A 27,776-nucleotide genomic window follows, 5' to 3' on the forward strand; every position below is an offset into this window, starting at 1 on the left:
ACCATCTCACTGGAAGTAAGTCCCTGTGCATCATGTGTGGTCCTCCACATGAGTTCCTGTATATCTGTGGACTGAAAACACTGATCAATGTGCTGGTTCTGCCCCCAGGACCCAGTACCACCTGTACGGAGGAGTCTTGCTACCATCAGGGGGTTTGTCTTCAGCAGTGGGAGGGCTTCACCTGCGACTGCACCATGACGTCCTATGGAGGTTCATTCTGCAACGATCGTAAGTGAAACGTTTTCTTCAGCGATGGTTTGAGTGCGTGTCTGGAGTGAGTGGTGCAGGTGGATAGCTGGTGATAGGGCTTAGAGTTGAAGCTCTACACTCAACATGCCCTCCTCTTCTAACCTTCTATTACTAGCACGTTACTCATAGTAACACCTCGGATTGCACAACTCTGTTCACCGTGAGATTGGCTCCTCGGCTCTCGAGGTGCTGCAAACGCCCGCTGTGAGAAGAAGCGCCGATTCAAGCCCTGTGTCCCTGTCATGTGGTCGCCTGCTGGGTGGCTGGAAGCAAGGGAGCTAGGAGGAAGGAGAGTAGGGAGAGAAGGCTCCAAAGAGATTCATGGCTTTTATTTATTTGGCTTTACGTTTCTTTCCTGAGGTTGACAGTCTGTATTTATCGTGGCTAATGTTTACTGAGTGCAAACAGTGAAGCTGCGTTGTATATTTTTGTCTTCGATGTGTTCACTATGCTGCATTGAAAAGACTTCATCTCACGGGTGAAACTGCTCAGGAAGATGGATGTGTTTTACAGTGTTTAAGAATTGCGCAACATAGAGCTCCTGTACAATTAGCATTCAGCGCTCCTCACAGGATTGATTTAAACAGGGGCAGAGGTAGGGTGACAGGCTAATAGACCTGTTTGCATAAGTCTTCATTTGCTTATTAAGTGCTGGGTGTGGAGCTAAACTGTATCGCACAAACCATCTTCTCTATTTTGTTTTGGGTTTCATTTGTGATGGAGTTTATCTTTGATTGTTGTCGTGTTGGTTGCCATGTTAGCTAGACAGAATGTGATTGGTTGTGACAGTAAGGGGATGATTAGCAAGGTGCTCCTTTGGCTCTTGGAGGACTCGAGCAAGGGGAAGGCAATAATAATAGCTGCTCCGTCGGCATGACAGCCATGCCGAGATAAGCAGAGAGATCCCTCGAGGAGAGCAAATGATGAGAAGAGGAGAGGAGAGGGGTGCTGATTCCTGCTTTCCAGTTGTTGCCTGTGGGGAGTGCTTCGCGGTCTTACCGCGCCGGCTTCAGAGATGACAGGTAGAACTGTGTGGCACCAGGGCGCATACCAACATGTGTTCTGTGGAGAGAGCTAGGGGGATGAGTGTGTGTTGTGAGAGAGTGCGTAAAGTGGAGGGAAGGACTTCGCCGGCAGCCTGAACAAAGACATTGTTAAACTGCAGACAAAATTCTAGAACGACTATTTTTGTGCACTAAACTAGGTCAGACTCCATGAAAATCTCACACATATGGGACTCGACGGAAGCCCTGAAAGGCGAAAAAAAACAAAAAAAAAACAGTGAAAACAATTATTTTGCCAGATTCCCTATTCTTTCTTTTGTTTTCATCTTTGAAAGCAGTGGAGAAAAAGTAATATAAGGTGATTTTTATTTATTTTTTTTTTATTTTTTAAAATTTTTTATTTGGTCAGGATCTTTTTTTTTTTTTTATCCATACAAACATCATTAATTCTTATTGAGTTCCTATTGAGAACCTGGCCTAGTAGTGCACTTCAGCCTTTTGGGCATGATTAATGGGTAGAACAACCAACACTTGGAAAAACATTTCCTGAAAAAAAAAAATAATAATCACCTATCATAACCTTTTATTTGCCTGTTTTCACAGATGGAAAAGCATAATATAGAATATATATATAATCCTGTTCTAAGGTCATAAGCACAGCGGATGAAACAATTTGGATCACTCAATAGTGTCTCAGGGCTTCCGTAGCGTATCATCACTGACTTATTATTCATGTTGGTTCTGAATATGCAATACTAGTATTATGGGTTCACTGGCTGCTGTTTAAAGTTCACTCCCCCCCACTCGCTGTCACCCTGCAGTGTTTTCTCACTGAACAGTTGCCATACTTACACAATCACACACACACACACAGTCCTATTAATGTGTACATACTGTATACATGTTGTCAAATGTGTTCTACAACAGTGTGCATGCATTGTTATAGCTGCTTTCTGTTGCTGCTTTCCTTCCTCACAGCAGCTGCACATCTTCAGACCTGCACTTCAGTCTTCATTTCTCCCGGCCTGGAAAACACATTTCATCTCTTGACCGAGTCGAACTTTGGGCTCCTTCTCTTCGTCGCCTTCTCTTCCATCACTTTGCGTTTTCGTACTTGTTCGCCACACAAAGCCGCTCTGTGTCCTTTAAGCCTTTTTCTGGACTTGCACAATCACCAAATCAACAATTGTCTCATCACGCCAACCTTCGTGGAATCTTTCTTGAACCTGCTCTGAAATCAAAGGTAGGGTTTGTCGGCTAGCATTTTTAATATGTGTATGAAACCGATGCTCATGGTGAGGATGATGTTGCATTGTTTTTGTCTTTACTCCAGTGTAAAATAGCTTCCCTCTCTTCCCTGTCATGTGGCCTTGGTTTGTCTTCTACATATCTGAAGATGGACAGCTGTGAAATGGTTGTGCAACGCGTAACATCGGGCCAGAATTTTAGTTTAAAACATTGTAAAAACGTTATCAGAAGAATGTGAAGTAATAGATTCAAGATATCTTCTGTCAACCAGCAAGTCCCGGCCCGTCCTGTCTGGTAATACCACTTGTACCTCGAAAGGCGATAGTGAGCATAGTGTCCAGAGAATGAAGAAGTACAGGAAGGAGACGTTGTTAGAGTGTCTGTGGGCTTGTCAATAATACAGCCAGGATTCTTGTGCGTTTTGATTCAATCCAAAAGGTAAAATGCTGGCCCTCGTTTCTTTGGAGCAGGTGGCTGCAGGTACTATGCACCTTTTTATTCCTTATAGAATCTCTCTGTAGCCACAGAAATCAAACAGCTTGCATCCTACCCTTCCGCGTCTGCATGCGTAATGAGAACGAGACGGGGATAAACGGGCGTATGGGTTGTATGTCTTTGTAGCTATACAAAAGGATACAGACCCATGCAATCAGAAGAAGGGACCGAAATAGGGCCAGTAAAATGAATCACAAAGAGCCACCTTGCCATGTGATCACTCTTTATGCGTCACCCAGCAGCCATACTAGGAGAGCTGCAGTGCATTCGTACAGTACAGAACACACATCAGTTGCTCACGTGTATTGTTTATACTGTCTCTCAGACGTGCACATATTTCCATTTTGCCAAAATGGTTTTCATTTTGCTTTTAAAAGAACAATGCATGACTTTAATAGAGTGATTGCCACTGCTTTTCATTCTCTTAAGAGAATGACAAATGATCATAATTATTCTCCCAACGTTGCCATCTGCTGTGCCCAGTCGGCGTATGTGTGTACATGTGTTGTTGGAATACGCTGCTCTATTAACAACAGCAATACGCCTGCAAAAGAAATGCTCCAACACATGACCCGGACGGACACATAATGCTTCGCTAAGAGTCGACTTTCACTTGGTACATTGCTTGATGGAGAACATCTTTCGTCTCTTTTCCTCAGTGTAAGCACAGTCATTTGTTTCACTCTGGGTGGAAACGTTGTCAAAACTACTGACAGTACAGTTATTATTTATGAATACGCATACAAGGAGTAGATATTAAACACAAAGAGTGTTCAATTTCATCAACATTGACGTTCCATCCCAGCTAAACGGAAGTACTTTGTCTTTTTGTTACCTGTTGGACATCAGCCACACCTATAATAGGAAACACTTTATCAAACCTGGAATGAAAAATGTCAGTTTTCTTTTTTTTATCATTCATTTTAATAGAACAGAAATTGAAATGATTAAATCATAGATCTGCATAACTAAATGGGAGGATGAGTCACTTGACCTTTAGTGGCTGCTTTCTAAAGACTCCGATGAGCTCTGATTCTATGGAGCTTTAGTGTTACGTTGTTTCTAAATGCGGTCAGAGTTCTCTTTAACTCTGCCAAGAATAAAACAAATGTTAATGATCAAACCCACATTATGTTATTGCCTCTCAGAATGCGTCATGTGTTTTCAGATTCGCCAAGCTTATTGTCGTGTCCTCTGTTTTACCCTTTTTGAAAAGTCCCACATTTCAGTGCCCAGAGGCGAGGGCAGGGGACAGAATACGATGTGACACGCTGAGAAGCTGGTTATAAAACCGTAGCAGCCCGGGGTTATCTGCTCCGGTTGGTGGCGTTGATGAGGCCCTGCTCCGGGCTGCGCCCACGTGGATGTCTCTCAGGTGTTATTTAAAGCCCGCCCCCATGTCTCATCAAAGATTCAGGTGTTTGTTTTTGTTAGCGGGGTTGTTTTGTCCGTTTTAAAAATAGGTTTACCTCCGGGTCCACTCACTGTTAGAAATGGGTGTGTTTACTTTTAAATGGTACACCAAAGCATTTTAAATGAGTTTTTGCAGTTGGAAAAAAAAAAACAGAACAATGGAGAAATGAGTATATGAATACTGAGTACAAGATAAGGTGTCTGTCTTTGGAAGTGATCGCCATTGCCCGGATAAAGGGAAGCTCCCCGCCACTCACTCCTGCTGAATCTATTTGTCTAGTTCCTGTGTAGCAACGCTGCTGAGCCATATTGTGATGGGTGGGTATGTGTGAGCAGCTGAAGTAAATCCCAACCCCCATTTGCTTGAATATTGTTTGCACCTCATCAGTGACCTCTGCTGCTGGTCGGTTTGCTCTCGCTGGCCTACCGCGCTGCACTCTGGGGAGGCTAATACATGAAGCGCGGCTCGGAGGAAGGAGCCGATACAGATGAAACTCGCCATCCCTCTTTTCTACACACAGTCCACTGACCTCGGCAGCCACATCCAAACACAACTGCTCTCCAACAGCATTTAGTATCAAATGGATCCCCTTTTCAGAAACAGCCTCTGTGTTTCTGCTCTCATCAACAGTTGGAACATTTGCACTCATTTGATATTACACTCGAAAAAAACACTTGCAATTGAAACTGGAGGTTGTTGCACATACTGTACCATTGTGTTCATGCACACAGATTGAGGCACAACAAATGGAAAAAAAGCTGTCTTATACCCCCTCGTACACACACACACACACACACACACACACACACACACACCAGATAGAGCATTTGTTATTCAGCAGCAGCCCGCGGTGATTGACTGGTCTATTTGTCTCTGCGTAGCGTATAAGTGGGCCACTTGGTATTCTGCCTTATTCATCTGGAACCAGCTCAGACAGAGATGCTGTGTAAGTGCGTACGGTGCGAAGGCTTTGTTTCTCTCTCTCTCTCTCGCCCTCTGTTTATGTGAGGGAGGGGAGCGAGAGAGAAAAAGACAAAGACGGAGGTGCAGGGAGGAGCCGGCTGGGTCCGTGCAATTCTTGGCTGGGCGTTGGCACAACACGTGCATGTGTACAATGAATCCAGCTGCCAGTGCATAGTGCTGTCAGGCATACTAATTGAGTGCAGAGTTCCAGGGCGTTTGCAGGCGTCACTGCTGATTTCAATCTGCCTCCTCTCCCAATCCTTCATCACTGTTCTGTTTTGTCTCTATTACCACAAAAACCAACAAGCATCAACCTGCTGTCTTACGACCCATCCATATTGAGACTTAAAAGGTACAAATTTGTGCCAAATATGATACTTTATACCTATATTTAAAAACGTTATGTCAGAAGGTACATTTTTGACCAATATTAGTAGAAAATAGACATGTCGATATTTATTTATTTATTTATTTATTGGGTCCTTTATTAAGGCCATAGGAGGGCCATAAATATATGAACTGACTAACAATTATAAAGCACTAAGTGCAGCCTAACCTGTTTGGTTCAGTTAAAAAGAGTTCAGGTACGTTTGCCTGCTTGATAAGGTTCATCAGTTAGTTGAAACCTGTTGCGGACCAAACAACCGAACGGAGCCCGCTTGAAAAGATGGGCAACAGTGTTAAGATGGGCAATGCCTTCTATGTCCATCTGCTCGTCATCATTCATAACATGCGACCGGTTTGCAGTCTAATCACTAATAACGAAGTAATAACAAAGCTTAACATCTCTTATTTCTTCGTGAGCTCTTTGTGACACCAAAATAACTTAAATATACACATCCGAAGCATTAAAGTGCTGCAGAAACTTCTGTCACTGCATTTGATTTCCCCCCCGAGGGTCCTTATGATGTAGGATCACTATCGGCAATCTAATCAATAAGTAACCTGTCAGTCTGTATAACTTCATGTTACCTCCTCTTGATGGTTTATTTAAAATGAACTGGACCAGAACTAAAATGCACTAAAACAAATGAGCCATACGTGTTGTACTCCTTGCCTTTGACAGCCTACTGTTCATTCTTAACAGGCTTGATGGGTTTCAGCAGGCGTTGGTCATGCCTAGCCCCTCTTGCATTCTCTCCTCGGCAAATTATAATGAAACCTGATTACTGAAATGCATTCGCTCTCATCCTGACCGGCAACTCTACAGGTGATCATTTGCTCGGTGCATCGCTTGCGATGAAGAAGGGACTAAAAAAGGTGGAAAAAAGAAAGCCGAGGAAATAAAAACCAAAGATGGCTGCTGGTCTCGAGAGCGAAATAGCCTCATGAATCCTGCCACACTGCGAGTGTAATACACTTGGTTGAGGCTTAACATCGATTGTCAGGCCGCTTGTTGTGGTGAAGGTCACATCGGCTTCAACATGGACGGACTTAAGGGGGGAGGCTTTAGCCCTCTCAGATTCTCATCACCAGCCAAACAACTCACGAGGAATGAGTAAGCAGAGCCGCAAAGCTCTCAGAGGAGAAATAAAAAACCTCTCCTCAAACCCCCTGATCCAATAAGGGAAATCTGCTCTGACCCAGAAGCCGTCTGGGACAAAGACGAGCATGGTCGCACATAAAACTTAGGTGTCTGACTAGCTTTTTTTTTTGTTTTATTTGCTCATATTCTCTCTAACTCTCCATTCTTATTTGTTGTTGATTGTTGTTATCCACTCCTCCCACCTCTTTTGCGGCTCCCACCTTCTCTTTGCACCGTTTGCCAGCCGGCCCCAAAGAACTGCTGTCCGGACCTCGTAATTAACCGGCACCTCATTAGGCCAGAAACACCGTGTGAATCCTGAATAATCACTTGGCTTGCTATTTTATTTTTTTTTCATGCCCGTAAATAAACACACACACACACACACACACACACACACATACACACACACACACACACGAACCCTCTCTACTTCTCAGTTGTGGGCCGCTCCGTAAATGAGATGGAGGGAGACCGGGGAGGTTGCCGCTATCTTTCCATTTGCAGACACTGCGAGTGAAAGAACGGGCAGAGAAGTGAGAGGATGGATGGAATGCAGGAAGAAAAAGGAAAAGAGAGAGAGCGCGAGTAAGGGATGAAATGGTGTTTGGCCGTGCAGAGGCAATTTTGGCTCCCCCAAAAGAGGGCAGCGCTAAGCCCATTGGACTTTAGAAGTCACCATGTCAAGACCTTGAAGGGTATTGGCTGAGGGTGGACGGCCACATTCTGTGGCATGTGGTGCCGAGGGCGGCAGGTGAAAGTAATAGCTTGGCTCCACATATGGCTTTGGCGGAAATGGTGCTGGTATTAATTGAAATTTTCAATCGGCGTGCCAATTTTCAAAACCCACAGAACATTTGCAGTAGAGGCGAAGATATCTCACCCATAATAACTTTAATAGGGAGCATACATCTGTTGTGCTTTGAGCTCTTAAGTCCTTCAATGGCCATTTTGTTCCTCAGGTAGGTAGGCCAGACGTGCACCTGTTTCTTTGGGTGAAGATACCCAAATAAACTTTTCTTTCGGTCTTGATGACTTTTTTTTTTTTTTTTTAATTCCGCGTTGAGCCAGTGCAGATTTTCCACCCCTTGCTTGGTTTTAATTAAAGACCGGGTGAGCTTTTAAACCACAGTGTGCACGAAGGGACGATTAATGGGGCTTTGTAATTGCTTCGAGACCACTCCAGCCACTTGCACACATTATCAAAAGCCTTCGACTCTAGGCCAGAATAAGAACACGAGAGGTGGGTGGGATGTTTATGCGTGGTGTTGTGTGGACTCTGGGAAAGTGGATCAAACTATAACGGCAGGTAAAAAAAATTGTGGAAGCAATTATTTCTCACAGTTACACAGATCACACATCTCATGTCAGTCGATTCCTTTGTTGACGCTTTGTAAATAACAGCATCACACGTGTGACTAATGTCAATACTCTGGACCTGATTGAAATCAGTGGAGCAAATGCCTCCGCAAATACCATACACTCCTTCTGCAGCCTCAATACATGAAGTACATGAGTCAAATAAGTGTGTGTGTGTGTGTGTGTGTGTGTGTGTGTGTGTGATGCTTTTTTGAATGCTACCACAGTGTTGTCACAGATTGAAGTAACAGACAGGCGCTAAAAGGCTTTCAGACATCTCATTTTTTATCCATTCAGTCTTTTTTTTATGAATGGATCTGTTAATCTATTGCAAGAGCTTACTTATATCATTATGTTTCTTCAGCTTTAATTATACAAAACATGTTGCTTATGAGAAAATATTTAGAGTTGTCTCTGACATAGTTAAATCCAATTTGTCAAGTCTTTTCCTCTTGTTTGATATTGTTAAGACAGTGTTAGACATGGACAGAAGGTATCGTTTTTGCTAGCATGAATGGCAGCAGCAATACAAGCAGAAGCAGAATTTATCACTTGGAGTGCTGACCACCTGAAATAACAGCCGGAGCTTCAAGGATGACTGCACTCCCAGAATGCATCACACATTGGATAGCAATGTGTCCGCATATAGGATTTGGTGGGAGGACATACGGCTATTTCATAGTTTCTCTTTCTCTATACACGCCTACAAACACTCAGGAAACTCTGCTGAGAATGTAAATGTCTCCTCAGGGCATCTGCAAGGAGGGAGACCTTTACTCAAGTTGACACGGTAGATCATCAGGACTGACACGTGCACACGCGCACGCATACGAGCACACATTTCCCTTGTATTTATCCCGATGGGGGCAGAGGTGTCGTTAAGTTGAGCTGACAGTCTCCCCGTCACCTTGTCTTCCCTCTCCGCACTCCCTCCTCTCCCTCGACTCCTCCATCACCCGGCCCTCGATTCCCTGTGCGAGTCCCATTTTTTTTTTCACGGAAATATTGCCAATCACCTTTTCCGTCTTTCACCCATTTGTAACTTCTCTAAATATTTGCTTCTTTTGTGATACACAAACAGCAAGACCAGACTTGGTGGCTTCTGTGTAGAGGTAGTAGAGTCAGACAAATGTCTTGCTTTCTTCACTTTTTTTTTTTTTTGGGTCTATGGTAATTTCATCTCCACATGAATGCAGTGGTGATAACGCATGCTAACATGCTAAAGATAGCGCCATAACAAAGTCGGATTAGATCGGTGATATGGATACAATAATAGATAACTTCTAGCTGATTAAACACAGTGATGTTTTACGCCCACACTTTGTTCTACATGCTTCATTATAGACATCATCCCCACATTGTTCGAGACGATGATGATGCTGATAAAGCATTTAAAATTGGCAATTATAAACAGAAAAAAAGAACTTTTTGGTGGATTTTGGAGGCAAAGAAACTGAGAAAAACTCATCCAAAGTTCTTGTTCTTGTTGAGAGACGTATTCATGAGGCACTGCATGCCCATGAACTCTTGCAGCGTCCTTGAGCAAGAATCCTATTTGCACATTCTCCGTAACAATTGATCATCTGATAGCCAGGAGCTTAATAAAATGTGTTTTGACAACTTCATCTCAAGCTAATAATGAACTATTTTCAATGGCATGAATGATTGCTGTAATGTAGCGGCAACACATTCCTTGAACAGAAGTCGAGTGGTTGCGCGTAAGTTTGAGTGAACGCGCTCTTTGTTAGCTGGATATGGTCGGGACATAATATAATGCAGTGTGTCTTTAACAGCCAGTACATTCTATGTGGCGTGTCAATGAAATGTCTGCTCCGGTCTATCCGTGGAGGTGTTGTAATCGTCCCATTTAAGCGATGATAATCCAGTAGAGTTCACGTCCATGTCAGCTTTTTCTTGTGCTGATGTAATTGGAAATAGCGTTGCTTTTATGCCACATAATATCCTCGTTGAATCTGGTGTGAAAGTATTTCATGACAAAACCACTTCAATAAGATATAATGGCGTGTGCTTACATTCCAATCAGTGTAGGTTCAACTGACTCCCTCCTGCTCATCGGCTGTTATATGTTGTACTCTGTTGGACTAAAACTGCAGACTAAAACTGCCCTGACATCCTCCCCTCTGTCTCTAGACCAGTAATGGAATTCTCCAAGCAGAAACGCCGTGGCCATTTTAAAACGGAGCCTGAATCAGGGGGGCTAGTGAGGTGATAAATGATGGCGGCCGAAGAGGGCGATGAATCAGGAATATCCCTCTCCGCTTCCCTCAAGAGTTAATATACATGGAGGTGCATTTCACTGCATAGACTGTCACATTTTAATAGATTTTATTTTGCCCCTCGCTTGTCCCCAAACCCCTTTTGCTTAAGCCGTGCGTGGAATTTCAAATCATCTTGTTTTGTTTTTTACAATGTGTCCAGAGAGAGATCGCATTGATGTTTATCTCTTAAGAAGTATTTTTTTGTAGGACTGTTTTCTACCGTGATAAAACTGCATTGTAAAACCTACCCTCCAGTGTAAGTGCTCCTCCCTTTGCCTTCCATTAAGACCTTTTGACTCACTTAATGAAGATATGTCGGCACGGTCTATGTGCTTCTGTGCCCCTGCGTTACTTGCATGGGATGTGCTGTGTTGGGATTCTCTGTGTTACTGCTTCATTTCCTCGTGTTCTTCTGTAATCTGAAGGATGACGGGGATGCGCCGAGTAGGAGAGAGAGAGGGGGAGAGGGAGGGAGAGAGAGACTTTAAGAACAACACTATCTGACACTTTCTTTTCACTTTATTTCTATATTACTGAGGTTCAGTCACTCTGGCTAATAACATTGAAAATCTAGATCAATAATGTACCCATGCAGCACCCTCACAACTGCATTACATCAAACCAATGCGTTCATTTTCCCCTCACTATCTTTCTTTGCTCATTCTTCCCTATATTTTTGTGATAAGGGATGCTACAAAAGTATATATTGTTCCCTCTAGAGCATCTATTTTACATGCACCACGATATTCACGACTCTTTATTCATACTATCTGTAGCTACAATTTCAAAGCAATTACATTATCACTGAGTAGTTTTAAAGTCCTTGAAAAGCAGTGATGCACGTTCTGTTTATGTGCTCTACACATGTGACTCAGCTGTTTTGCCGCTCCTCATTTGTTCCTTACTTTCTTGTTGTTGCCAACCATACAGTGCAGCACATTATTTAATGTTCGATTTCCTGTTCATGTTGTTAGAGTAACCTTTGCAGCTGCAGGAAAAGTCTGTGTGCAGATGTTATAAATGAGCTTCAGCCTTACTTTAATTTGCAGACGCATACCGAGGTGTAAGTATTATTACAAATATACTAACGGTGCAGATTTGTTTTTGGGGATATTCATACAGATCAAGTATTCCATTTGTCTGTTGTGTTTAAAATGAAAACCTTCTCGCCCTGTCTCATTATAATGGTTTGGAAATCACTCCAGAATGTTGTAGCCTTTGTATATTTTGCTCCTTCACACTGACACATGAGTCCACTTCACAGTGCATCTGAGGAGGGCCCGGGATCGATGGAGGCCAGGCATATGAGCGTAACAAAGTAGACAAGTGTCCTTGAGCAGAGCAGAAAGCACACTAATAACAGCCAGTGATGACGGCCCACTTCTCTCTGAATGCGGCCACTCTCACCGTGGCTCTGAAACACTGATAATACATTTGTTTCGGCACCCATCAGAGAATCTAGCAGGATATTAATTGTGTTTCGGATGCTGAGGAAGATGCATCTGAAGCATCCAACCCGTCTCCATCAATCATCTCGTTGCTGAGTACTCTGTACGCTCTGCGCTCTACCTGACAGATCACTCACTACAGATGCATCTATCTTGTGTTTACCGACTGTGTTTTCTTACTTGAAAAAAAATGCCAGAACCTCTTCCCTACTCCCTTGTCTCCACACCTGTGCTTGGCACTTCCTGTATTATTCATGGAGATGCTGTTCTTTGTGAATAGAGTAGCTTCGGGCCACCCAGTCAGCTGGCGTGTATCAGAGGCAACCATGAGCAGGCCTGACAAAACAGTCCTACTGTAAGAGCTTTTAAAAAAGGGTGGAGGAATATTGGCAGAAGAATGGTAAATGCTGCATCAACATTAAGGCTACGGCTCCACCACTAAAACACACACACACACACACACACCAAAAGACAGGAAAGCTATTTTACCACCACCATACCTTCAAATGCACTCTCAGAAATATGGGTTCCAAAAGGGTTCTTCATGAAGGGCTGAGGTTCTACCCAGAACCATGTGCTTCTCAATAATCCTTTCTAGGTAGACCCTTTCACATACAGCTTTAGGTATAACCCTTTACATGAATTATCGGGCAAACGCTGTTTAATAATTCATTTGCATTATGTTAGTTGCTTTGTTGTTAGCCAGAGAACGTGTCAGTTCTTTTATTTTTTATTTTTTAATTCAGGTGAGTTAGTTGGCTATGAATAGAGTTGAATTTGTATTCTGTATGATGATTGCACAAATACATGATGGGACTTTATTTTAGGTAATTCATCATAGTAACACTTGTCCATTGCACCTGGGAAATTGGAGATTCCATCCATCCAAAATCAGGCAGTTTTCACCTCACAGTTGCTTTTAAATCGAGCAAAAGAAAACTACCAATACGAGCTGAGCAGTGTCATTACTTTACACGGCTGTCTGTTCTGAACCCGGGCGGCGATTTTACAGTATGCCATCAGCATCAGTGGTTCTTCCATCACAGCTGCCACTGTTGTTGTCACAAGCGTCTCCTTCAATGGTCCCCTCTTATCCGTAAATCCATTGGGAGAGTTTGCCTTTCACCTTCCTCTGCCATGAATGAAGAGGCTGAAGAATCACTGCCCACCTACCTGGAGGGGGGATGAATTGATAATCACATGCGACTCTGGGATTAGCCCGAGGGCCGTCTAAAGCTCATTGAAATGCTGTGAGAGAAGACAGAAGAGATTGAATTGTTTTTTTCCCCTCGCTCTCTCTCCTATTACCCCCCCACCCCTTTCCCCAAAGACACTGACACCACCTCCACCCATGGATCCTACAGTTAAATTTAGCTGTCCTAATTCCTATTGTCACCTCGTCAGTCTCTGCCAGTAGCACTCACTATGTATTCCTCCCCCTCACCATATCCCTTTTTAATTTTCATTTCAATTTGGCATTAAATGGCATTGTCTACGTAACCAGTGTGGTGCATGTATTTGTATAAGTTACTCTAAATGGACATAGGATGAAGCAATGCATGGTCTCCTGCCATCATACTGGAAAGTAATGTTTGGCATTTTCATCCCTCTGCCCTTACGAACACTTTTAGTTGCTCTGGCAACATAAAAGTTTTATTTTTCCATGTAGTCTTTATGGAAAACGATAAAATGCTGATGTTCCTCAATAAGAAATATCCCCCTGCTTTCCCTCAATGATTTTCTGTTTATGGTGAGGTTGACTTTCCAATAGATGGCTTACAGACTCCTAAATTGGCCTATCTTTGCTACTTGCCGCAGATGGAGCATGCATGAGTAGTCTGCACACAGGCATTAAGTGTGTTTCGATCTAAAAAAGACCATCAGTGTGGCTCTCCTCCGTGTGCAAATGTGCACACCAGCTCACGTCCATGCCCTTCCTCCACAGACACGGACACACAGCCTTATAAATACCCCCTTTTTTGTGTTATTCCACTCTCTGGATAGAGGCCCGTATCGACAGACTGCACAGCTTTGCTTGATCAATAGTTTCTCTCTCTACCTCTGTCTCTTGCTCCCCACTCGTCTCACGTGTATCGCAGCTCTCCCATCTGATCACCTAAGATCAATTAGTTTTTATCTTGTCCCTGTAGCCAGAGCCACAAAAGCTCGAACCAATCTCATTTGGTTTCATTTTCGATCAAGTACCCAGTATATGTTGGGAGCTGGCGGGAAGGCGGGCCAGAGGGGGGGGGTCCTCTGCATCTGATTCTGTATCACGGAAATATTCATGGGCGAGGTGCGCTGCGCCTCAACCCTGATTTGCGCTGCCAGTCACCGTCGGCGGCGCTGTAATATGCCACTGGGAAAAGGCCAGGAAGGTCTTGTGAAACCATTTAAGTCGAGCTAGATTGAATACAGCTGCAGCGCTCTGTCGCTCGCACTCTTATGAACGATGAGATGCCTCTCATAGTTTCATAGATAGTCAGAAACAATGCGTTTGTCTTTTCTCATGATTCACAAATGCCCCCAGTATTGAACTGCCTTGATTCAGTAGAATCTATAATAGCAGCTGATTTGACATCATAAAGTCATCCACACTGATAATGCAATCGCTGCAGCGGCTAATGAAAACACTGAAATAAATCTAGTCTCTAGTAGCTCAATTGTGATTGAAAGTATGTGTTTTCTTTCTCTGCCAGTCCCCACATGTATGTGTTCAGGGCTTCCCAGTGTTGATCAACTACAGCACATAATGAAACAAGTATTCATTCATTACGCAGGTGAGACTTTTAATTAAAGGCCAGCGATGGCAGAACGGTGCAGTGGCCTGATTTTTGAATATGGTACATGAAGAAAAGGGGGATTAGGAAAGGGGGTGGAGAAACGGGGAATGTAGAAAAGAAGTTGAGCCCTGCAGCGCCCCCCCCCCCCCACCCGAGGGCCCAGCCACAGCTTAGTGTGTAAACACACGGCAGCAGTGCACAGCAGAGAGAAGAGTTGCTCGCTCTGAAGCAAGAAATCCGGTCATTTAAGAAGCTAAAACAGCAGGCATGCCATCTCCTCCCAACCTCTTTTTATCTTTTGCAGCCGCAGCGCATTGGGAATTGTCTGGGCCGGTTAAAAATGTGTTAGTTGTGTGATTTGGAAGTGAAACTGCATTTGAATTAGCTTAGAATAAAGATCCGCAGGCTAAAGACAGACCTATAACTCTCTCCCTGTTTTTTTTTTTGTAGACTCTTTATAAAACACAGTGTAGTGGATGAAAGAAAGGGACACACAAGGTAAAAGAGGAAAGGATTGAAGACTGAAACTCCTAATATCTCACCCCACCCTCACTCATCACTGGCGGCATTTGGGGCTGTCGAGGACTGAAAAAGGGAGAGAATCTGAACTTTTGATGTCTGGCCTGATCTGCGGTGATAAAATATTGAAGCGATTTTCAGCACACAGTGCACACTCCTCACGTATTCTGCTTCAAGATAAAAGGCCGACCCCCGTACTGCTATACTCATCAATTACTCTGCCGTTGTCTTACTTGTTACCTCATAGATGCTCTTGTCCTAGCACACTTATTTTCTGTCCATGTACGTGAGAGAGAGAGATTAGGTACCAAAGTATGAATGATACTATGATAAGTATTGACTGGTTGGTTTGTCTCACACCAGCTGGTTTGTATGCTTTATACGCATGTTCTTTATGAGTCCGTTCACACTGTGCCCTTAAGTGCATATTGGCTTGCTTTGAGCACACATGTGGTTAGCTCCTAGTGAACGTGTGGCTCCACCCAAAACACTTAACTGACACATTCACAGCTGGTGAAATCAGCCGTGCATGTGGCCACTATTCTGACTGACAAGAGTCTTAATAAATGGTTCTGGACCTAAATCTGCTCTCAGACCTAAATCCACTCTCTCTGCATGTGCTGGCAATTAAACCTGCGGTCATCTTTTCTGGTAATAACGAGGCGCACTGTCCTGGAAACTTTGAAGCCGGGAAGCTACGTCCAATCACAAGTAGTCACTCGAGAGACTTTGGTGACACGCTAAAGCCAGGTGTGAACTGTTATCCACCTCAGAGGGATGCGGACACCGTCTGGATATTTCCAGCTCGTTTGTTCCTGGCTATGCTGTGTGCTCTGAATGCCCATCATATCTCTTTCTCTCTTTCTCTCTTCCCTCCCTCTCATATGGCAGTGATTCATCACAGCAGTGAAACTGTGAACACAGGGAGACAAGCCAGTGAGTAGCGTATGGTAACTGCAGCTGGCACTTATTTTAAAAAGTAGACGACAAAGGGGGGAGGTAGAGAGTGGCGGGAGATGGGGTCATTTTTGAGTTCATGTGTCAACACTCCCAACTCGTCAAATGCAGCAGCTTGGTCAGTGGCCCTAGGACTCGATCTATGACACTCTAGGTAACTCGTAGATAACTCTAGATAACCTGCTATGCATACACTGTCTTTAAAAAAATAAACTTCCGTCTTCACAAGAAATCACTTGTTAGGTTTAGTCAACAAAACTACTTCGTTAGACGCACTTTGTGTTACGTATAAGCTAATACTGGCAGATGTATCAATAAGACTGATGTGAGATCAAAAAAAGACCACACATCACGTGTGTAAGTGAGAGAAAGCAGACTGTTAGGCAGGGAGAGTATAGTGGACAAGGAATGATGAGAGTGAGAGAAGATGTAGAGGAGATCCATACTGTTGTAGGAGGAGGAGACCGTGTCCTCGCTGGCTGTGGTCTCCAGAGAACCAGCGGTGCAGCAGGAGAGGAGCACGAGTCAGCAGAGCGCACACACATCCACCAATAGCAACCCTGCTTCTAGATAACAAGAGCTTTAAAACCTCCTGCAATATTCTCTGATTGATCCCCCTGAATCTTTTCTCCCTCCCTCAACTTTTTCCTCCATTTCTCCATAACCTTACTCATTACTTTATTTACACTCTCACTCCTTCATGCTTGCCATCTGTCCCGTATACTTTGTGCATCATTCTATTGAGTACTGCTGGCCACGTGTGTGTGTGTGTGTGTGTGTGTGTGTGTGTGTGTGTGTGTGTGTGTGTGTGTGTGTGTGTGTGTGTGTGTGTGTGTGTGTGTGTGTGTGTGTGTGTGTGTGTGTGTGTGTGTGTGTGTGTGTGTGTGTGTGTGTGTGTGTGTGTGTGTGTGTGTGTGTGTGTGTGTGTGTTGAGGGAGAGGTAAAAGTGAGTGTGAGATAAGAAAGAGATGAGATAAGAACAAGCAGGTGATTTGAGTTTAAGAAGCAGTACGTAAGCCCAGCTCTCAGAAATCACTCAGCCTTTGAACGCTGTCTTTACCCTAGTTTAATTCATGAAGTGTGTGTGTGTCTGTGTGCCTCAGAGAATTTCAGACAGAACAATGAAGAAAGAAGTAAGGAGAGAGAGAGAGAGAGGTTTGGCGTGTGTGCAGCGAGGCACTCTGCTCCGGTGGAATCCATCTTAGCTGGGCTCTAGTGGAATCCACTCCACTGGCCTCATTTTCATATCACTTCTACTTACTTCCTTTATATCTGGTAATCAGTGATCTGCCCTTTACGACGGCGTATTAGGGTCCTAAAAAATATACTGAGCTGGGGGAGAGTAATATTCCGAGAAAGAAAATAATTTCCGAGTATAAGGTCATAAAAAAAATAAATAATAAAACATCAAAGCAGTAGGCCTATGTTACCCATGTTGCCCGGTTCACAGCAATGTCTCTTCAAAGTACGGATTAAGTCACAAGTATTTCCTCATTGTCGTGGCCTTTGCCTCGAACTTTGTCTGTTTCTACTTTCAAGGTAATTCATCTCTCTCACCTGTCAGAGAGATGGGAAGTCCCTCTTTTAACTTGGCATCTCTACAGTTTTGAGGATATATAATTGCTTTTGAAAAAGGTTTGAGTCGCAGACCCAGACATTCAGTCGTACCGTACCATTTGGTCACAAGGGAACAAAGCAGAAAATTGCCGATTGCTTTTGCTGCATTGATGTGATCGTACCACAAACGGCGTGACTTATTGGCTTTCCCTCTTGACACCTAATGTTCTTCCTTTCGCTCTCATTCTAAGGCTAAACGTTGAATCAGAACTGTATTCTAAGGAGTAAAGGTTTACACGGGGATTGCAGTGATGTAATAGTAACACGTAGATGCAGCTCTTGAGAAAGTAGCTGCTTTGTGCAAGTAAAGTCATATCAGTGATCAGGGATTTGAGATTTGAATCAAGAGAATGAATGGAAGTAAACCATTTACAGATCTGTCAGATTATCAGACTGGCTGGGATGCCTCCTGTCCCCCATCTTTACTAACAAACAGATGGTTCTGACCCCAGATCAAATCGGACTTAATGGAGTCCACTTTACCAATAGCACTGGCACTTGTATCCGCTCAACTTCACCTCACCAGACATTTATCAGCTGTTTTTGTAACTGATTTGATCCCCTCTTTGTAGCACATTTCACTGTTGTGCCTAAACTCGCCGCTGTAGTTCCTAGGAGGCTTTATTTGTGCAGCAGGATGCCAAGGCTTACCCCGCAAACAGGTAGTCAATTATTAATGATGTGCCTAAATGAGATTGTTAGTCATTGGCTGAGACGTAGAGGTCTGCTTATGTGTGCTGGCTGGCTTTCGTGCACTCAGTCACTGTGGGGATAGTCATTAAAAGGGAAAGAAATTGGAGAAACAAAGAGAAAATGGCTGCAGAAATAGAGAGAGAGAGATGATGGTGTGTATGTGGGGGGGCGGAATTGGGATGGAGACGGCTTTAGGAGAGGATGAATTGCATAATTAAAAAAGTAGCCAGTGCATATTGATTGTGCAGATCCTGGGATAGGATTGTGAGGGAATGTCCTGGGAGTGGAGCTGTCCCCCAGGCCAGAGTGAGAGATGGCAAGGGCAGGGGGCGAGTATAATGAGCTGCTACAAATAGAAACGTGATGCTCATTTAACAAAGTGTTTCATTTTGATGGAGATGTGCCAGAGCTTGAACAGACACGTATACGTGCATTCACCCACAGAAATGCAGATATTAACATGCGGCCGTGCAGATAAAGACACACACACTTTGAAAACATAATCAGTATTCTCATTTACAGACATGCAGAGGCACTTCCTGCTTCCCATGAAAAGAGCTGGCAAGCTTTCCCTTTATTTTCTGTTGCCTCCATTTGCAGGCGTTTTCGGAAGCCAGAACAACATTGTACATGCCCCCTGGGAGGGAGAGTGAAAGTGTAGGAGAGAGAGAGTAGGAGAGAGACGGCGGTCTCCAGTTCAGCTGAGTCCATTTGGCTGCTGGTCCCATCTCAGTGTGTTTGAAGTGTGTTTGTTGACCCGTAGACCTACAGCACTAACATCCACCCATGAGTTTAGATTTACAATGCTGGCAATTGTAAGGAATAGAGCACAAGAGAAATAAAGGGGATGTTGAAAGAATGGCGGAGAGACAGTTGAGATGTTTTTCCTGAAAACTGTTTTGTTTCTCTCTCATGCAACAACAACGCATAGTGACTCAATACGACACCAGTCAACCAAAGATGTAATGTTTCAAAATATGTCTCGTTTTGCAGGATGCTTACGTTTGATTCTGTTTTAGGCTCATTTCAAGAATTGCAATTGGACGTGAAGCAGGTATCAGTTTCAGATGAATGCAAATGGAGAACCTTAGTACTGATAAGCAACCCCTTGTGATTAGCTCAGAATGTATTCCTCTTTGCTGTACACTGTCTTCCAAATATGTGCCAAAATCATGGTCCAGTTTCTGTTTTCAGATGTCACACTAAATGCACAGCTCATCATCATATTTTAAGTTGATAGCAGAAGATTTGACCTTCTTATACCTACAACTGATTAGTTATCATGCACTGCCAGACCTGCGGTACCACAACATAACAAGAGATCCAAATAGGCAGTTTTAAATGGTCGGATGAAACGGTTCAACTAATACAGGAAGTTACTGCAATTGTATTCATTACATTATGATTTAGCTTAAAGCACTTACTCAAACATCGGACTATTTGTTGGACAAAACGAGCATTGTGGAGGAACCTTTGACGCCATTTGTCACGATTTTTCTGAGATTTTACCAACCAAACAAAAAATATGAATAATTTATCATGAACTGCAGTCAAGTACAAAATGAAGAATGTGCTCAATCACAAGTAGGAAACGGCTTTAAAGATAATAATTTAACCATATAATATATAATAGTTTGACAGTCACATGGGCCATTTTTTCAGCATTGAGTACTTTTACTTTTAATACTTGGATTAAGAGGTTTTCAAAGTCTGAACTGATCATTGTTTCAGTGTGGTTAAAAAAAAAAAGATATATCTATACATGGCTATAAATTGACTACTCAACTACTTTTTGGATGCATTTGATGACTACAAAAAAAGCAGTTGTGAATGCCCTACTTTGAGTGTGCTATTCGTACTTTTACTAATGTAAAGGAATATGAATACTTCCTTCACTACTGGGTACTGGTATTTGTATTCCCTCCCTATCTATTTCCATCCACTTCCTCCCACCCTGCTGTGCAGAGTGAGGTTCCACGGATAGAGCTTTGTCTTACATCAAAACGTCACCGTCTCCAGCAAGTTTATTTTTATTTCAAAAAATTTTTTTAGCTTCTGCTTTGTCAGGTGACACGATGCCTTCAGAGTCAGCAGGATGTTGGTGTGTTGTCTCTGCAGCTTAAATCTCCAAGTTTAAGTCGGTCAAGTTTGCCGTCTTGGTCTCCCACAGGTACCTCTGTGGTGGGAAAGGTTGGGTGACAGCGTCACCGACTTCAAAGGAGAGCTTGCGTGAAAATATAATGCGCTTGAATGCAGAGGGAGTGGAAAAACCATGTACAGAGAGACACAAAGACGCACAAGTGTAGACACGTGCTCGCACATGCACGCTCATTCACTCCTGTGTCCTCTGACTCAGTCTTTCAGCTTGTCTTTGTTGAACTTATCAGCATAATCCTTCTGTCTTTGCTTGTTCAATAGGGAAATGGAAAGAACTAAGCCAGTGGGAGGCGGGAAGTGAGAGGGAGCGAGAGAGACGACCGCAAAGTAGTGAAAAAGAGAGGCATTAAAATGCATGGGTGCCCTTGCCAGTTCCGATAAAGCTCACAATACACCGGCATCAAATAGCCATCACTGCGGACAGTGTACAGCAGGCGGAGGCTCTCAGCGCTGCATCCAAAAGCCCTATCCACGGAGCAACCATGTGCAAGTGAGAGAGAAAGTGTCTGTGTGTGTGTGGGCCTGACCTTCCTGCAGGCCACTCCGTGTCATTGTGTTCAGTGCCGCCACCTTTTGACCGGCACTAATGGCATAAAGCACTGCCGCTGACACCGGACTCAGAGCTGGCACCGCTCCAACGCCGTATCCCCCATGGTGGATCCCGAGCGCCTCCCTCTGCTTCCCTTTAATCACCCCCCTTATCCCTTTTAAGATGTAATACTCTTCTTGTATCCCCGTCTCCCTCTCACATTCCACCTGTGTTCTCTCTCTCTCTGAGCCTCATTGCCTAGCATGGACTGTACCTGCCTGGAATCCTATAAAGGGATGTTTGCAAGAGTTTGTCACCCCCCGGCGATACGGACACAGAAGGACAAACACATTTACTGATCAACTGTGGACACCCTCTCCTGCTCTTGATGAGCCCGGCCTGCAGGGGTGTTCAGTATGTGTGCGTGGAGGAGGAGGAGAGTTAGCATAGGGGGGTTGGGGGTGGGGGGATAGGCTATACATCTCAGCCCAGGGCATGTCAATACATGACCTGGGCTGAGAAAATGTAAGAGGCCGACATGGAGGATGGATTGAGAGACAACAGGGTCTCTGTTCTTGATTCAGTGTCTTGATGATCGATAAAGTATAACCCAGGGTCAACGCTGCATGTTTAAAATATGCAACCTGCTGTGGAGGCCGTGTGTTGTGGGGCTTCGGTTGAGTGTGTGTACAGTATGTTTCCTGTACGGAAATCAGAAGTGAACATCACGTACGAGCTGTAAATGTGAGCTAGCATGTTCTGCAGCTGTCAATACTTGCCCGAGGACACCAAGATTAATTTAATATGCCGATCTCTTCAGTGTGAGTGGACTGCGTGAGGATGAAAGAAACGGCAATAGCAAATTAAAAATGATACTTCCACCATCTCTATACCGAGAGATCTCTGAAATCTGTCTGCTTCTTGAGGCCGATACGCTGCTGGAATGTGTGTTAAAGCCCAACATTTGGATTCCCAGCGTTTGGATAGTGACATTTTAACTTGGTAAATAAGACCAATGATTAGCTGGCTATCTGCAACAGGTTTTCGCCCTTTCACGGCAGCACCCAAGCAGCCATAAAGCCGTGGCCAAGTTCAGCTGAGCACAAATACCAGAGCACGAGGCAGGGGAAATAAGCGGGTTACAATGCCTTCATGCGCTCTGCCTTTTCCCCCCCTCTCAGATGATTGATGGTGGACATTGTTCTGTGGCTTTTAGTCACAGGCTTGTAATTGCTTTTTGATATTGTTACAAATGAGAAATTACTCTGTCCCATTACCAGCGCAGGAGATAAACAATGGGGAGGCTTCAGCAGAGTAGGATGATAAGACGATGTTTACAAAGGGACAGCGCCGACGTTCACTTTCCATTTGTTTGAACGGAGTTACCGTGCGCACAGAGAACAAGTTAAAGTCGATAGCGTTGAGATAGTTTGATACCTTTGGATGTAAATGACTGTGAAATGCCTGTGTTCCAGCATTTCACAAAAGACAAGAGCATTAAACACTTGTAATAAGGATCCCTGTGCAGCTCATCCAGTCTCCATGTAAACATCCCTCAGGAGTTATATTAATGGTCCCTGTCTCTTCACATGTCAGGCCAAGTAATGTTCCGGAACACCATTCACTGCTTCTTCCTGCCCCCCTAACAAGACACCTTGCACCCCCCCCCCCCCACCCCCCAACACACTGCCACCAGCCTTTTCACTGATCCTGTCGCCACCGTTGACATCTCGCATACATCACCATCACCGAGAGCCGTGACCCCGGAATGAAACGCATCACATGTATTAAGAGCCTGTGTGACAATAATAGCCTGTTGGTCGGGTTTGTGATTGCCTCGCTTGATTTGGCTGCGTTTGCATAATAGCTGTTATGTGGGCGTGCACCAAGAGACCAGTCAGTCCAGACAAGTCCAAGTCAGCTGACAATAAGCAAAAGGATAGCTGGTTGCAAATGTTTAACTATTTTTACATAGCCCTTTAAATGGCTGGGTCTCATACTTCCCCCCCAAATGATCCCAAATGAACATTTGTATGTCAGTTACTTTCCAAGTATTCACCTAAAGTTATTGAAGTAAACCTTTTCTCGCATGCATCCACTCCCCATCCTCCTCCCTACTCCCCTCTCTTCCACTCATTACCATTTATCCTAAAGTTAAAAATAGACAAATCCTGTGTCTGACCTGCCAATGTATCAATGTAGAGCTGTAGATCTGCAGTTTCCCAATGGAGACTCATGATCTGACTTTGATTTACGTCCAAGGACTAGAGACTTGACTTGGTACTTGCTTTGACAAGAGCTGCATGGTTTGGACTGATCTCAGTTGACCAATTCACCAAGTCAAGTCTTACAAAACCACACTATCGCAATATGCAAGGACTCACTGTGGGAAGACCCCAGCAGTGTAGGTGGATGGATGTCGTTGGGGGCAGCAATGACTCACTAATATGGTAGTGTCAGCGTATATCCAGATCATTGATGTGCTTGACGTTGTGCATCTGTGGCATCGGAAATGTGTGCATGAAATGGGCAGGCTTCAAATCAAATGCATCTCTGCTTAGAAAAACATCGATGACCCGCCGATATTTGATATCCAGTGATATTTTTTTTTCCCCTTGCTTGGTTACTTCTGGCACCGCCACATTCCCAGTATTTATTTTGGCTCAAAGTCATTTTGTAGCTCCCTATGAGCACAGCTCTCGAGTGCTCTGTGGCTTGCTTTGATTCTTACAGCCGCAAGACGCTGAAAAATCATGTTTGCCTGTTGCAAAGAAACAACTAAACCAGCTCTCGGGGGGGGTCGCAAAGATCCCTGCAGAGTACATCCCAGCCTTAGTGACAGAGAGAGGCTGGCGTGCAGTGACACTGAAAACATGTTCCCTCTGTGTCGTGCGCTCCCTCATATGATTCCCACCCTTGCCCTTGGACATGGAAAACAACTTCCCTAATTGATAGGAACATGTAATGTGATGCAGGCTGATGACTCAAAAGCAGTGTTTGGTTGCCTGAAGGGGATGCTTTCCACAAGTTTTATTTTTTGGGGTGGGGGGGTTGTATGTTGGAGGCGAAGGTAAGCCACTGATTATATCTCAATTAGCCAGTCGGGGAGTAATTAAGAGGTACACAACAAGTGTGTGTGTGTGATAGTGGCTGAGGGAGGGAGACAGAAATAGAAGCAAGGACTGCATAACAGTTTTGTGGAAACACTAGTTAGAGGAAGCCAATATGCATTCTCCGGCCATCCGCGCTTTCCTGAATACTAATAAAACCCCCAAACACACAGCAAAGCCAAGGAAACTGAGGATGAAATATGCAACTGGAGTTGTTTGTTTTTGAGGCCTCAAAGCCAAGGTTATTTGCCTTCTCATGGAGAGGGTTTCTCATCTTTAACTGATTTTATCTGCCACGGGCTCAGTACAGTAAAGAAAAGTGATCTGTTAAGGGCGGAGAAGTCACTACCACCATTTACCTTAATCTGGTGAAGCAATAAATAAAAGTGCTCTTCCTCTGCTTAATTTTTTATTTTTTATTTTTTTTATAAAGATCCATCTTCACATTTGTCTGAATGTGCCAGAAGGCTTTGCACTTCTTAATTTAACCTCCTGTCACATGAGAGGTGATGATGAAATGGAAGCAAAATGTATCGCGAGAGGATCCAAGTGAAGTCACAAGGTTTCACCTATTAATAATGCAAGCATAACTCTGAATAAAAGTACCACCCAAACACTTCATATTTCAATGTGAAACGCTGTTCCCACCTTGCTCTGTAGCAGAGATTGAGGCGTTTGTACTGATTTCCGCTCTCATACGCACACACTCACACACGCTGCGTCTGTGACGCGTGTTTTGATCAATCTTGTGTGTAGTATGCTTTGTGATCTAGTCTCCAGTGGATGCCATCTCTGAGGTTTTTAATCACTGATTATTCTGTCAGTCAGGAGCAGCCGGCTCAGCGAGTTCAGCGTGTGTTGGTGAAGGAGAGAGTGCGAGAGAGAATAGGGAGAACATTTCAAATTGGTTGCCAAACTAGAGAGCATCAGCTCTGCAAAAATCCCTCTGTGTGCCTCTGTCTCTCGGCTACTCACCACCACAAGCATGTATGCAGCGAGGTAATGGGCTTGCATGCAAAGTGAAGCATGCAAGTCCCATTCATGTCAAGTGATATCTATTCATACCACCTAACAAACCATTAACCAGCATCAATGCAAATGGTTTACAGATAAAAAGATACAAAGGGTCCTAGGAAACATTTAACAACGTCAAGAGACTTCAGGGCACAAAAGCAAGCCAAAGAAATGCTTGTTAACAGCGGATGTATACATCTGAATATAGATGCAGACTGAGGTACAGTACAAGAGAAGTAAGCTCATGGTTTCATAGAAGCATAACAGGGAACGTGGTAAAGCACACAATCAAATAAAACATGGCTTTATCCATCACACCAACAAAAACGGATTGGGAGCTCTAAATATAAATATAAATCCATGTTGAACTTATGTGTAAACATAATTATGAATATATGAATAATTATGAAATAAAGAGAAATAAATTCCCTTAGTTGTAACTGCTCCACAGTAATTCCACAAGTTGAAAACATGATTAACCTTCCGCCTCCCCCCGACAGATAGTGAAGAGACGATATAAACACTCATTATGAAGACGTATGTAACTGCATGGGGAGCTTTTGTGGTGTGTATTATGATTTTTTTAGTATTTTTTTTTTAACCCGTGTGTATCCTGCTGTTATGAGCTGCATTATATGAGGAAGGCCTTCCTGTTTTTGTTGTGTCCCCCTCGGCTCATTGAGACATGCTGAACCTGCCTTCAGTCATGAAGAAAGGAACTGAAGAGCATCCGGGGGAGCTGTCCCTGGTGCTGAATTCACTTCCAAACCTATCCGGCCGTTGTTAGTTTCAAGAAAGACCAAAGTTTAGGTGACATTTGAGAGAGGAATGTTGGGTGGGAGGTCGACAGTGTTGCATGATTCAGAGAGCAGGGTAGCGGGAGATTTGTTTGAGAGAAGATGACAGACAGCAACAACACGAAGAAAAAAAGCAGAAGAAGGTGGAAGGGAGGGAGGGAGGGATGAGCGTGTGAGACAGCTGCAGAGGAAGTGGACATGTCAGGAAAGTGTGGTTGAGCCAGCGAGTATGTGACCTCTGCCACAGTGAAGCCAGTGCCTAGGGAATAGAGCAGATGGATGACTAGCTGGTGTCTCAGCACCTCTCTAGTGCACTACCGGCATGCTCTGTCCATTTGTCAGCATTAGGAGGAGGAAGGAGACCATGTGGGGAGGTGCAGGTCAAGCTGTATGTTGTTACCTTCCCTCTACCAATAGATTGCTTGATTAGGTGGTAGGCATGTGGAGGGATAGACACATTATTGAGCAGTCGGACAGATGTTTTTTTTCCTGTCTATTTGTTCTGGATCACATTCATTCCAATATTTCTAAAGCCGCGGTGGCCTCAAAAGGATCGTACAGGCACACACCTCAGAGTAGAAGAGCTATTGGGGGGGGGAAAGAAACTAGATGGCAGAGTGCATTATAATAAATCCACAAGGGAAGCGCTTGAGCACAGCCGAGGGAAGTGTGTCCACACTCGGTTGAAAAAATAAGCAAAGTTGCATCATGTCCATTTAGAGTCCAGACCCATTTGGATGTCCTCCGAGCTGCAGACACACAGTGCCTGATTCAATACTGCCGCTCTAAAAGCAACCAATGTCGTTCTATTGATGTTTTTCATCTGGCACCGGAGCCAGAATCCATCTCTCCCATTCATCCGCTATGAATGGGTCGGCTCTGCCTCGTCCCTAGGTTCATCAAGGCAGCCGGCTTTTCCGCTCGTGTTTGCAGCAACTTGCAAGGGCTGTCATGAAGTGCTTTATTTATGCATAGGTTCTATTTTTTGTCAGACTTTGCAGCCGTTGCTCTGCATTTTGAACGCGCGTGTAAGAAAAATAACTTAAATGATCCGACGGGATCTTATTCTGCAGCAAAAAAGCCATGCCAACCACAGTTTTCTGACCCACATTTGTCTTTGTGCCATCTCTCCAGTAATTAACTTCAACTGATCTCACTCACACTGCTTTGCTTACCAAACCGGTGTAGCTTTTTAATGACATCATGCCGCAGAAGAGGCTCCATGGACCTCAGCAGGTCAGAGGTATGTTATGGATCTGTTTGTGTAAAAAGTACTTCAAGGCATAGCATTTGAGTGTCTTAAGGTTTTGTGCAGGCACCGTAACCACCATGCTTGTCTGCGTTTCAATAGCAGTCTCCATTTACGACATGACTTGTACCAGTCGCACCAATGCACATGCAATTCCATTCATATTACAATTGAGGGGTCCCTTCAGTCTGGTGTTTCACATTTACATTTCCTGATCCACACTCTATTCCAGTTAGTAGCGGTACTGAATCCAAAGGTTGTGTGCCAATGGCATTTGGCTGTCTTTGTATTCCATTACATAAATGTTGGTGGATCTCCTCGCTCAACTTCTCCTCAAAACAAGCATCAACTTGATGTTCTTCTTTTC

The 27,776-nt window shown here is 44.0% G+C and overlaps 1 protein-coding gene across 36 annotated transcripts in view; it reads left to right on the forward strand.

Moving 5' to 3' along the window:
* Positions 1 to 27,776, forward strand: part of nrxn2b (neurexin 2b) — a 528,601-nt gene that overhangs the window by 261,343 nt on the left and 239,482 nt on the right. For all 36 annotated transcript variants that reach the window (XM_076087049.1, XM_076087035.1, XM_076087034.1 and 33 more), the window contains one exon: positions 109 to 228. In XM_076087049.1, coding sequence (XP_075943164.1) covers positions 109 to 228 — 120 coding nt within the window. The remainder of the gene's footprint in view (positions 1 to 108; positions 229 to 27,776) is intronic.

The sequence above is a fragment of the Anarhichas minor genome, unplaced genomic scaffold (assembly GCF_050575085.1).
Source record: "Anarhichas minor isolate MPS153535 unplaced genomic scaffold, ASM5057508v1 ptg000009l, whole genome shotgun sequence".
NCBI classification, from domain to species: Eukaryota; Metazoa; Chordata; class Actinopteri; order Perciformes; family Anarhichadidae; genus Anarhichas; species Anarhichas minor.